The sequence below is a fragment of the Argopecten irradians genome, chromosome 9 (assembly GCF_041381155.1).
Source record: "Argopecten irradians isolate NY chromosome 9, Ai_NY, whole genome shotgun sequence".
Lineage (NCBI taxonomy): Eukaryota > Metazoa > Mollusca > Bivalvia > Pectinida > Pectinidae > Argopecten > Argopecten irradians.
The window spans coordinates 39,102,669-39,115,865 of NC_091142.1; the positions used below are offsets into that span (position 1 = coordinate 39,102,669).

The following is a 13,197-nucleotide window of genomic DNA, read 5'->3' on the forward strand; positions in this document are numbered from 1 at the left end:
AGTAACTAGAATAAAACAAACAGTGATTATAATTATCTTCTCACAGTGGGCAAGTAGGTAAAAATGAAGCATTGTATAAGTAATTTTATAATGAAATTGTTTTTATCTTAATTTGAAAATTGTCGTTAAACTATGATTAGCCTATAGTCACCTTCTGAACAACTGGGTCCAGATCTTTACAGTTGGCTATAGTCTAAATCATTCTGATCTATTGGAGTTATTTCCCTTAGTTTCAATGATGATACAGCAATAGGTTAGCAGATGGCTGGTGTTCGAGTGTGGGTATGAAGCTACAGGGGTATTATGGATAGCGTACATAAATAAAATGAAGAAAAAAAACCCCAAATAATTTCTCAAGTTTATCAATTTTATTGTAGTCATATTGCTTCTCTTTCACACATCCTTCCATACTTTACATACATTCCCAGACCACTTTATACAATGTTGTTATACAAATAAGTTTTTCTAGTGAATCCAACAGTCCAATAGCGAATTAGGTCAATATTATCACAATTCTGCATTCATTGCTTTAACTGTACATCAACTTCACTATCAAAACTGGATGTTTTCTTGTATAAAATTTACATATATATTTAACAAGAATCAATAATAAAGAAAATATCACATATAAATACAGTTCCGTCTGTACCACATTATTTCTTTTTACCCTTGGCTGACCCCCTGCCCCCTTTTCCTCCCTTGGATCCCCCTTCTGCCACGTCTAATTTTTTGTTTAGAGTTTCCTCTGTCGTTTTTATTTGTTCCTCCACTGATACTTTCATCTTCTTTACTTCTTCAGACAGGAAAGTTTGGATCATGGAGCGAAGTTCCTTCCTGGCATCCGACTCTTCTACAATGGAGATTATTCATCAATCATTACAAAGCTTTGATCTATATAAAATCAAGGTAAGTTAAGGGAGTGCCTAATCTACTAAGAATATAATAATCATCTCCAAAATATTAAAAACTTTTAAAAAAAATACTTAGGACCAAAAATTTCAATATAAGTTTCTGTGTAAACCAACTCATTTTCATGTGAAATTAAATAACACTTATTTTGCGGGCTTTATCAAATGATGAAAAGAAATCACCAAAATAATGTTTTAAACACAGCTACAGTACAACTTTATACAGTGATATTGCAATATGAAACCTCCGTATAAAGCATTTGACAAGAAAACATGAAATCAAGTCGCTGCAGAAATAAGTTGATTTACATTACTTATCTTCAGAACATTTTTTATTTTTTTTTTTGTGATTATTCTTAGCTTGTTTGGTGTCAACTGTATTAACAAAAGCATCATGCCATTATTAGCAATATATTTTGCAAGTGTTCTTTGTCTACTTCAATCTTAATATTGGTATTATCTTTCGGTTTTTATCTGACTTGCAAATGCTTTGGCACTACCATCAACAAGGCATCATACAGTAAAATGAAGAAAACATTGACCTTCATAATAATATATATAATATCAATGTATATGTTTCTTACCTGGTTCTGGAGTTTTCTCCCCTTGTTCGCCCTCTCCTGAAGTCCTCTCTGTGTCCGCTGGTATCAGATCCTCAGCAGACTCCTCGATTGGCACATCTGGCTCACCCGCTAGAGTATCAAACATAGGTTATAATATATCCTATCAGGCTTGGGTATGTTAGTTTAGCAAATCAATTCACTCTACACTGAGGGGAAACTTCAAATCAATCATGACACTGGTGCCTCTTTATCAACATAACACATAACAACTGTAAACTAGAATAGTTCAGTAAATTAATTTTACTCACTGTAGTGTTATATCGCTTGACAGAATGTTCTATATATTATACATGTGCAGGTATATATGTACCACACATACCAAGTTGACTGTTGAACAGTAATGAAACATGCAGCATTTGTTAATAAGTTGATGTCTATATAATAATACACATATGTACACTGCAAATAAAGAACCGACACCATTTTCATCACCTAATCATCATTAAAATAAAAACATTTAAGACAAAAAAAGTGTTTTCCTTTTCAAGCCTTGCTTGATTTTCACAAATTAGTTTAATTCAATGATTCCCTGAGAAATTGTTTGTAAAGTGTCCTTATTTCATTTGATCAAATGAAGCATTTCATGAAAACAGAATTAATGGCCATTTTACAGATCCTCCTATTCCAATATAAACAATATATAAATTAACTTGGAATCAAAATTTGTGTGCAGCAAGCTTACATGGTTAAATGACTTAACCTTTACCACTCTGAATTCCTGATAACAATGTGTGACAATGTCCATTGGAATCTGCCCGGGGATATGTACAATAATGTAGATATTTTATACCTTGAACACAACCAATGTCCGATCTTATGAAGGAACTCAAGCATGCATGATTGAATTTTTCTCTAATTAAATTAAAACATGCCTAAGTGTAAAGAATTTGTGAATTTTCACATAAATACATTTTTTTCAGTATCATGCGAAGACAATCATCATGAAAACATAGAGCAAATTGTGCAAGCCAGATAGAGAAAATGTCATCTCTGACATTATACAACTCCCAGTGGATTTAGCGATAAAAAAACATCATGCAAATGAAAAACTTAGCAATCAGTTTGTCTCTTAAAGCACTCAGATGAACTTCTGGTTAAATGCACTAATATAAGCAATCAATATTGCTAATTGTAAACATGTGTTTCTCTGAAACTTTTTTGAATTTATATATTTTTTTTTTTTTTTTTTTTATGAAGTTCTTCTGTGTAATCAACAGACAAAATCAATGGTCGGACCACAAGATAATGGTGTACAGCTACAGATATAAAGTGACCTTTCCCGCTCCATATTCAAATACTACAATAATATACCATTGTCTGTGCCAGCGAATGTCACATGTTTGTGATGGTTCTGTCCTGTTGTCAACAATGTCAAAATATTTACACAAATCTAACTGTGAGGAGAGATACATATTCAGGTGATTTTTCTAATTTCAACAAAAAGAAATCTTCAATAGAACAAAAAGGCACTCTGGCATAACAAAACAGAACAGAACAAAAGGTTTCAATTTGCAACAAAGTAAAGTTTAAGCTTAGCAACATAATAAATGTAACAATTATGCCTAAAATGCAACATAAAAATAAAGATTTCAAGAAATAAAAAGCAAAAAGTACATGCAATTTAAATGCATTTTGATAGAAGCTGCTGAAATGATGTTTAGGGTTATTCTTTTATCATAATCAGTTGGGGAATCCACACATAGAAGAATTAATCATTAAAATAATGTACGGGTATGTAGTTTGTAGGGAGACAGGGGAGACAACTTACCTTCAGACTGCGGAGGTGAAGGAGGAACTCCAACATAGGTCAAGGACAAATCAAGGCGTACCTAAATGTGTATACATGCAGACATATATTCAGTAAATAAATAAATTCTCAAAAATATTGGTATTATCAAACAAGAATACAGTAAAACATGGTTACTGAAGTTTTGGGAACCGAGAATAAACACAGAATTTGCACACATGTACAAGTATTACAAATGTCTTATAGGAACCTTGATTGGGAGCGAAAACAAGAGGCTCAAGGGCCTTAACGGTCATCTGACTATCTTGGCAATAGCTGTATAGGAAATTAATTAGATATGGTGTCATGGTAGCCATCTTCAATCTGGGATCAACCAGAGATATAACAACACTTTGACAAGATCATATCAGCCGCATTTCATGTTTCAAGTTTCAGTTAAATTGCACTGGTAGAACTTGAGAAGAAGTTCAAAATGTGTTTTCAAGATGGCATCTGTGGCAGCCATCTTGGATCATCTGTGGCAGCCATCTTGGATTTTGGATCAACATAAAGTACAACCACACTTGGTCGGGACCATGTCAGGATCATTTCATGCAGGTTTCAGCTTAATCACACTGGTAGAGCTTGAGAAGAAGTTCAAAATTCAAGATTTTTGAACATTTGACTCTTGTGACCTTGACAGTACGTCAAGGTATTCATTTCCACAGCTTTTGTAGTCCTTTATCCCAGCATGCTACAGGCCAAATATGAGTACCCTGGACCTTTTGGTTAGTTAGAAGAATTTGTTCAAAGATTTTAGCCTATTTGACCCCTGTGACCTTGACAGTAGGTCAAAGTCATTAATTTTCACAACTTTTGTAGCCCTTCATCTCAGCATGCTACAGGCCAAATATGAGTACCCTGGACCTTTTGGTTAGTTAGAAGAAGTCGTTCAAAGATTTTACCCTATTTGACCCCTGTGACCTTGAAAGTAGGTCAAGGTCATTAATTTTCACAACTTTTGTAGCCCTTCATCCCAGCATGCTACAGCCCAAATATGAGTACCCTGGACCTTTTGGTTAGTTAGAAGAAGTCGTTTAAAGATTTTAGCCTATTTGAGCCCCGGTGACCTTGACAATACATCAAGGTCATTAATTTTCACAACTTTTGTAGCCCTTCATCCCAGCATGCTACAGGCCAAATATGAATACCCTGGACCTTTTGGTTAGTTAGAAGTCGTTCAAAGATTTTAGCCTATTTGACCCCTGTGACCTTGAAAGTAGGTAAAGTTCAATTTTTTCACAACTTTGGTAGCCCTTCTTCCCAGCATGCTATCAGCCAAATATGAGTACCCTGGACCTTTCGGTTAGTTAGAAGAAGTCGTTCAAAGATTTTAGCCTATTTGACCACCGGTGACCTTGACAGTACGTCAAGGTCATTAATTTTCACAACTTTTGTAGCCCTTCATCCCAGCATGCTACAGGCCAAATGTGAGTACCCTGGACCTTTTGGTTAGTTAGAAGAAGTCGTTCAAAGATTTTAGCCTATTTGACTCCTGTGACCTTGAAAGTAGGTCAAAGTCATTTATTTTCACAACTTTGATAGCTCTTCATCCCAGTATGCTACAGGCCAAATATGAGTACTTTGGGCCTTACGGTTATTGAGAAGAAGTTGTTTGAATGAAAAGTTTACGCAGGCGGACGACGACGGACGGTGCATGATGACTATAGGCCATCCTACGATGGCCGAGGTGAGCCACGTACTCACAACCATAAGTTGGATATAGTTGTACATACAAACTTGACATAGTTAAGAATTTACTTGTCGACACACACATATAAGTAGTGTAGTTGTAGACAGCTGATTTTTTACAAAGTTACTTGTCGACACACACATATAAGTAGTGTAGTTGTAGACAGCTGATTTTTTACAAAGTTACGTTTCGACACACACATATAAGTAGTGTAGTTGTGGACATTTAAAACTTGAAAACGTTACTTGTTGGCACACACATATAAAGTAGTGTAGTTGTAGACATTTAAAACTTGTCATAGTTACTTGTCGACACACACATATAAGTGATATTGTGTTTCCCACGATACTTGTAATTCATTTGTTTTACTTGATAACCTACTGACCTTTTCCTAGTGGACTAAATTCAAGAATGTAGCCTATTCATTTTAAAAAGGAACGGGTTAGGAGTCCGTCGTATCCTTGTTAGATTAGTCATTGGTTATCTAAGGTTGCAGCTAGCGTTTGAAACTTTATAAAGTTTCTTGTCGTCACACATATATAAATAATGCTGTTGTTTCCCAAAATAATTGATTAATATGTGGTAACCTATAGACCTTTTTGTACACGTACTCACAACCATAAGTTGGATATAGTTGTACATACAAACTTGACATAGTTAAGAATTTACTTGTCGACGTGAGATTCCTACAGCCAACATATACCATACACCCAACATAAATCTTAAAGATAACGTGGATACGCGCGTACAGGTACGGAGACGAAACGAGTTGATGCTACGAGAAACTAGGTGATAAATGTAACCCATTACAAAAAGGTCTATAGGTTACCACATATTAATCAATTATTTTGGGAAACAACAGCATTATTTATATACGTGTGACGACAAGAAACTTTATAAAAATTCAGTTGTCTACAACTGCACTACTTATATGATGTGTCGACAAGTAACTATGACAAGTTTTAAATGTCTACAACTACACTACTTTATATGTGTGTGTCGACAAGTCACTTTGACAAGTTTTCAATGTCTACAACTACACTACTTATATGTGTGTGCCGAAAAGTAACTTTGTAAAAAATCAGCTGTCTACAACTACACTACTTATATGTGTTTGTCGACAAGTAAATTCTTATTTATGTCAAGTTTGTATGTACAACTATATCCAACTAATGGTTGTGAGTATGTGGCTCACCTCGGCCATCGTACCATCCTGACCCTTTGGGTCAGATGACCTAAAAACTACATTGATTATAACCTTTAAACATGTTTTTCTGTATAACACTTATGCTTTAAGACCTTTATCATTAGAACAACTACATTATTTTTCATCTATGTTCACCTTATTTTTCAGACCTCCTGCCAAGATGAACCCAATTACCTTGAAAACAACCGGCAAAACAATCTAAACAGCGGATTTACAGCTAACAAGAATTAATTAACACACTATACCTACCAGGGGTGTGAAGGCGTATTTGTACATCTTGAAGTGACGGAAATATGTGTTGACCACATACTCTGTGATCAGACGGATCTCGTCAGCAGTGAACAGTTCAATGCTGTAAGGGGGTCTCTGTAAACAACAAGTGAGTGTAAAATACGGGGTTTGGTTTTATTTAATTCATTATAAATGACATATTGTATAGCCAGCGTAATTAGTCCCCCCACAACAAAGTTAGTGGGGGGCAGGTGGGTATATTGGAATCTGGTTGTCTGTCCATCCATCTGTCCGTCTGTCTGTCTGTAGACACAACTTTGTCAGGTAAACTCCTTCTAAACTACTTGACAGATTTTTGATAAAATTGGGTACACAGAAAGAACCCTGACAGAAAGGGAAGTTGAGTAAACTATATAAGGTTCTGCAATGTACCTATTAATGGAGTTATTACTAATTAAAAGGCCTAATTAGCCAGAGCGTGGGGGTATTAGTCTGCCACTCTGGTGACAGTTTTCCTTTAAAACATGTTATTTTTCGGAAGTGAAGGAAAGCAGAAGTAACTGGACATACATACTTTCACAGAGCTAGCTATTTACAAGTAAATGAGTAATACCGGTAAGAACTTTACTTACATTGACTGAATGACACAGGACAAGTTCTTTGAAATAATCGAACGTCTGGTCTACATTTCCAAATGGAGTTTCTGAAAAAAAATATGCCAAATTTCATACACATTGTATGCAGAATCTTTAAAAGAATTCAAAATAAGTAATCATCTAGGTGGTTTTAAACTTTATTCATCTTAAAAAGTGGATTTTTTTCATTTAGTTTTTCTATCACTATTTGAGGGTTTTTATCACAGGGGCCAGTTCAATGAAATGGATGTTGTCATACATTTTTTGTATTTGGTGGATGGCCTGAAGAATATAGCTAACAGTCATGTGATTTTTTTTTCAGAAAATACAAGATTTGAAACATTATTGAAATTTCTGGACATTTACTATAAAACATTGAAAGGGACGACAGTCGCCATATTTTAGTCAGAGATATTCTGATACATTTGTTTCAGCGGAAAACTTGAATATTAACGTATCAGAATAGCTCTGACTAAACAGATTGAATTACATTGCAGGGGTAGTCACTCTAATCACTCTCCACAAGGACGTTGCTTTCAATGTCACAAGTCATAAAGCGCTGGTAATTTTGGTTTAAAAAAATCATGTTTGACTATAAAGACATTGTTTATATGCTTTTTGCATGGTATGTGTGTGATAATGGATTATCAGAGGACTGACCATGACTATGACTCTAGGAAAAAATGTGTACTGTTCTGAAAAAAATACATGTGTGACAACATCTGTTTTCATTGAACTGGCCATCGGTGGTTTTTATGCAACATTTTAACTTACCTATACAGACTTCATGTGTCTTTTTCACAATAGAAAATAAAGTTGACATCTTTTCTCTGTTAAAGCCATTGTCTTTAGCAAACTGTATTGTGTAGAAGTATAGGTCAAGGACAATTCCAGATTTGAGGTTTTCCCTGTAATCTGTCAAATTGAACACCTCTGCTAAGACTCTGTAAACAAGAGAGAAAACCAGGGAAACAATCATTTCTATATTGCAAGATAAATTGTCATATATATAGTATTCATTGTATAAATTTCTCAAAACTGATGCAAAGAATATTACTTACACATGGACATTGTATGTCAAAATCAAAACAGATGAATAATCATTCACTTATACATTTTTATTTGAAAATGGATGTTAAAAGTCATAAAAGATTATTATGCAACCAAATATTATACATATTGTTCCATTATTATTTTTTTCATAAACCTGACCAATAAAACTTCTGATACACATGATACATAACCAGTGCATAAGAAGGGTAATTAAAGGTGCCAGGACTTAGGTAGCAGTGTACAGTAAGACCGAATGAAGAACGAATGGCCATGGGTGAGATTTTTATTAAGCAGAAAGCCCCTGTTTTATTATATGCATAAAAAAAAAATAAAAAATGTATATATCCTAAAATTGGTGAATTCAATCTAGAGAATTATATGCAGGCTTCACATTTGCATAAAGAGATTCCCCAAAATGGGTTCGAGATAAATGGTTTAGAGGGTATCCGAATGTGCGTCTCAGATGGAAAAAACTCAATACTGTAGCAGCAGAAATTGATAGCCGGGGTACGAGGTAAGATTGCTCAAAAGTTTAATGATATACCTATGTCGAAATAGGCTTAGTTCCGCTATCACGGCAGTGATGCTTGGTTTTAAACTGTGTCCAAGAAAAAAAATTCTCCTAGAGGGGATGTAATTTTGGGTTGAAAATCCCAATTTTTAGCATTTTTTCAAAAAAACAAATTTGGTTACCATGGTTTTTACAGGCTCACAAAACTACAAAAAGCAGACCTGTCCAAAAATGAATTCTGCATAACAATTGCAAATGTTGTGTAGATTAAAAATATATATACTTTTATATAGATGTCATTTAAGGTTAAAAAGCTGTGTGTACATAATTAAAGCCTGCACTTTATTTTGCTGAATTTTTCAAATCTACTGTACACTGCCACCTTAATCTTTTTGAAATCCTACAATGGAAACAAATGTATATATATATATATTATATAGGCTTCTGGTTCTAATAACAGCTAGTTTACTGTATTGTAGGTTTAGTATTTTTTAAGTTCAGAATAAATTAACTTACTGCTTGATGTGTGCAGCATTATCAGACTCATTGATTTTGTCAACATCATCTACAGTCAAGTCAGCCCTGTAAATCATTTAATCAATGGTATGAATTAGAAATGAATAACAAAACAAAATGAAATATTTATTTTCAAATCAATTGCCTTCAAAGTTTCAAAAGACTTACTTGGACATTCAAAGCGACAAAATATTGACAACAACAATACACATTAATGTCTCTGTAACTTATACATATAATTTGATTGGTAAGGTACTAACTTACCAAACACACACTTTCGCTCTGTGGTTTCTTGGCTGAAAGGAAAACAAAAATGTCAGATAAAAGTCATTTAATCAATAAATCATCAAGCCTTACTCTATAGAACACATAAAGTATCATTTCAGTTGAATATAGCGAAAAAAAATAGGGAAATAAAAACACATCCTGCCATGCACCCAGAACAGGATTCGAACTCGGGTCTCCAGTGTGATAACCGATCTACTCATTCAACGGAATACCAAGTCAGAAAAGAAAGACTCACTTCTTTTACAGTGCTATATCATACAACCATTTAAAGTCTCCCTACGTGTTATTATATATAAATTTGCAGAAACATCACTGCCTGCTGCAGATTCACACAGTACAGTAGAGTTGTTAAAATATGTTTCAGACGTAAATAAGGAAATCTTTATTACGGAAATACCGACCTGTATCAATTTAGGTACATCCTTAACTTCTAATGAGTCCTCAATAAGCATAGGTGATGGCATCTTGTCGGTTTGAAGATGTAAACAACGCTGCTCTCTTTTTCCGGTAATGGAGGTTGTTGCCTAGCGAGCATAAACTTCCGGTTTTAATTTTTATCGGAGTTACTTCCCTTCAATCACAAATTTCTGACTATTTTTTCATACAGAGACTATACATGGTATGTATTTCTGGCTATTTCTGACTATTTTTCATACAAAGACTATACATGGCCCTGTGCTTTAATCCTACAATCCATGCCGAAGTACTTATGTATTTTTTTTTACACTTTTTCTTTGATTTTTCCAGATCTCATCTAATTGCAGATATTAACCAAGGATTTATATGAGAAGGATAAGTCACACTGGGTTTTGGGGAAGTCCAAGGCAGGCGCTTTTGTGTTTGTGCACTGACCGTGACGTTGGGCGACGACTGATTTTCCTTTGATATCCGCTGGCGCAGCCTTTGATGTAGCTTGCGGGTGCGAGGGTTACCGTCTTACTTTCTGAAGCGGTGCTGTCATTTCATGAGCTGTCGATTTTTTTTAACGAAAATTTAAGACATATCCCCTAAACATTCCGTCTTTAAAGCAAGTTATAAACGTCGTGGAATTTAATAAACTTTACAATGGTGTTTCGTTTGATTCGATAAGACAAGTATTTGTTGAGAAAAACGGTTTTTATTCCCGGTTCATAGGCGTCTCGCGTGGTGTTTAGTAATGTAAAGAGACAGACACGAATCCTTCTCACTTATAAATCCTTGTATTAACCTTTGCAATACTTGAAGAAAATTATCTACACTTTCAGCTCATAATATTTTTGAGAAAACCGTATTTCATAATTTTCATTACTACGCAAAACTTTTTCGTTGTCATTTAGGTAAGAGCAAAGAAGGAAATAACGTCTGCACAAAAATTATGATATTTTGAAAAGGAAACATCCGAAAATTATGTAACTATTGTGAGCTGAAAGTGTACTTAATTTTCTACAAGTACGCCAAATTTGGTTAAAATGGAAATGGATGAGGTCAGGAATTAAAAAAAATATGTAAAAATACATAGAATATATAAGGAAAATGGAAATTACGAAGACTATATGTTTTTGTTTGTTTGAATTTTCACGGTGGTATAATTATTTTGATCCGTTTTATCGCTAAAAAATAACCCAACAAACAAACAAAAATGCACTCTCATCTTATAATATTTGCACAATTTTCCTGTTTCATTTTAATATAAAAAGAGAAAACCAAGAAAATGTTCATAGAATTTAAGCAACGCCATTCTCGATAAAACATGTTTTATTTACTTTCTCAAAATTCAAAGGTAGTAGGACTATTGTTTTCTTGTTTTCATATCGCTTGTGAGCATTGCTTCTTGGAATGATTGGGATGTTTATAGAATGATACTCTGTACATTTTTCGGAACAAGTCCAATCGAAGTGATGACACCAGTTGAACTTAACTTTATACAGTTACAAACATTTCAGCTTCATCAACCAGGTTTTTGTCCATTCATACATTTTATTGATGTTATCTTGGACAACAAGTCTGTCAAGGTCTGAGTGAATTCCTTTGGACAGCTTTGTATCATCTGCGAATAACTTGATGGCACAATTGATCATTATCTGGCATGCCATTCACATAGACAAGAAAAAGTGTCGATCCGAGGACACTTCCCTGGGGTACCCTGTTAGTCACCGGTAGGGGGTCAGACTAGAACGAATCATACCTTGCCACCACTCCATCTGTTAGGAAATCATCCGTCCGTCGTTCAGAGCTACGTCATCGCAGCTAGGGTTAGATCTGTGTCATGTCCTCCAAAAAGGTTTTAATCCAGGCTAGTACTTTTCTTCCTATCCCATATTGTTGTAGGTTGAACATTAGTAGTTAGTCCTTCCTATGCAGTAGTAGTTTGGGCAACATCTTATCAAAAGCCTTGTTGAAGTCTAAATCGATAATGTCTACTCGTCCCTAGTCCATCACTGATCCAACCCTCCATAGATTCTAGGAGCTGAGTGAGACACGATCTGCCTGATCTAAAGCCATGTTGGCGATTTGACAAGAGATCTAGATCGTTCATATACTTCATGATCTCATTCCGATTAAGTCTCTGCAGAAAATAGGCTTGTTAGGTTCCTTTCTTGAGCCTGAAGATTGGATTCACTATAGCTTCTTTCCAGGAGATTGTTAATTTACATTGGTTCGGGGATTTTTTGAAGATTATCTGGAGAGGAGATTTTATTACATCGGCTGTTTCGTAGATAAACTTCGGATGTCAATTGTCTGGTCCAGGTGACTTGTTGGGATTTATTTGAAGTATTGCTCTGCAGACTTTATCTACAGTTACATCAATAGTGTCAATTTGTTCTTGACGGTGTCTACATGGAAAGGGAGGTACATTGGCCAAACCGTCGTTTACAAAGACGCTTGTAATTTCTCTAGGGTCAGTTGTCAGCTCTCCACCAGAATTGTCCATGACTTTAATCGTTGATCGATGATCAGTTGTTGATTGTACACGAGGCCAGAAAACTTTTGGATTTGTCTTTATCTTTGTCGCCAACTCTTTTTCAAAGAGATATTTCGTTTTCCTGTATTACCCAGTGGCGTTGTTTCTGACTTTTTGGTATTGTCGAAAGTTTTCAGGTCTTTAAATAGGTGTCCTATTAGTTTACAGTCGTGCTACCAAACTGCAGGCTTTTTTAGTCTACTGTTAACCAACATCAAAGGAATGAACTAACCATCTCATCTGATATCGCACATGATAAGAGTGGAGTGACTTGTTTTTATAAAAAGGTTATGATAAGTTAGTATTCTATCCTCCCTTCGCCTACTGTGGCCTAGTGGTTAAGATGTCCCAACATATTACCACAAGCCCTCCACCTCTTGGTTACGAGTTCGAATCCATTAAGGGGCAATTAGCAGGCACTGACCGCTGGTCGTTGGTTTTTCTCCGGGTACTTCGGCTTTCCTCCATCAACAAACCTGGCACGTCCTTAAATGACCCTGGCTGTTTATAGGACATTAAACTAATAAAATCAGAACCAAAAACCTTTGCCTATGAGTATGATTACGTGAGTTTACACTAGAGCAAATTTAAAGGTCTCGACGACAGGTAACATGTAACGGGTATAATGTTAGAGAAGTAGTTGTAGATATAACGTTTTATACGTATATGGCAGGGATACAGTACGTCGCTGAACAATCATCACAATTTGTAGAAAGCGAGGTAAGAACACAGAATGTTTATTTTTTAACATTTTAAAATCATTTCTTGTTTAAAAAGTTATGATTTAAATGGCAAATGGAAACGT

General features: G+C 35.1%; 1 protein-coding gene across 1 annotated transcript; it reads right to left on the reverse strand.

The window, feature by feature from the left end:
• Nucleotides 1–346: 346 nt before the first annotated feature.
• On the reverse strand, nt 347–10,009 carry LOC138332289 (cilia- and flagella-associated protein 119-like). The gene is made up of 9 exons (XM_069280319.1): nt 9,853–10,009; nt 9,428–9,459; nt 9,164–9,229; nt 7,858–8,027; nt 7,081–7,151; nt 6,467–6,583; nt 3,300–3,360; nt 1,493–1,600; nt 347–850 (listed from the first exon to the last, which is right to left on the reverse strand). The coding sequence occupies exons 1-9, from the start codon at nt 9,913–9,915 to the stop codon at nt 654–656; spliced, it is 885 nt and encodes a 294-aa protein (XP_069136420.1). The 5' UTR covers nt 9,916–10,009; the 3' UTR covers nt 347–653.
• Between the last annotated feature and the right edge of the window lie 3,188 nt (nt 10,010–13,197).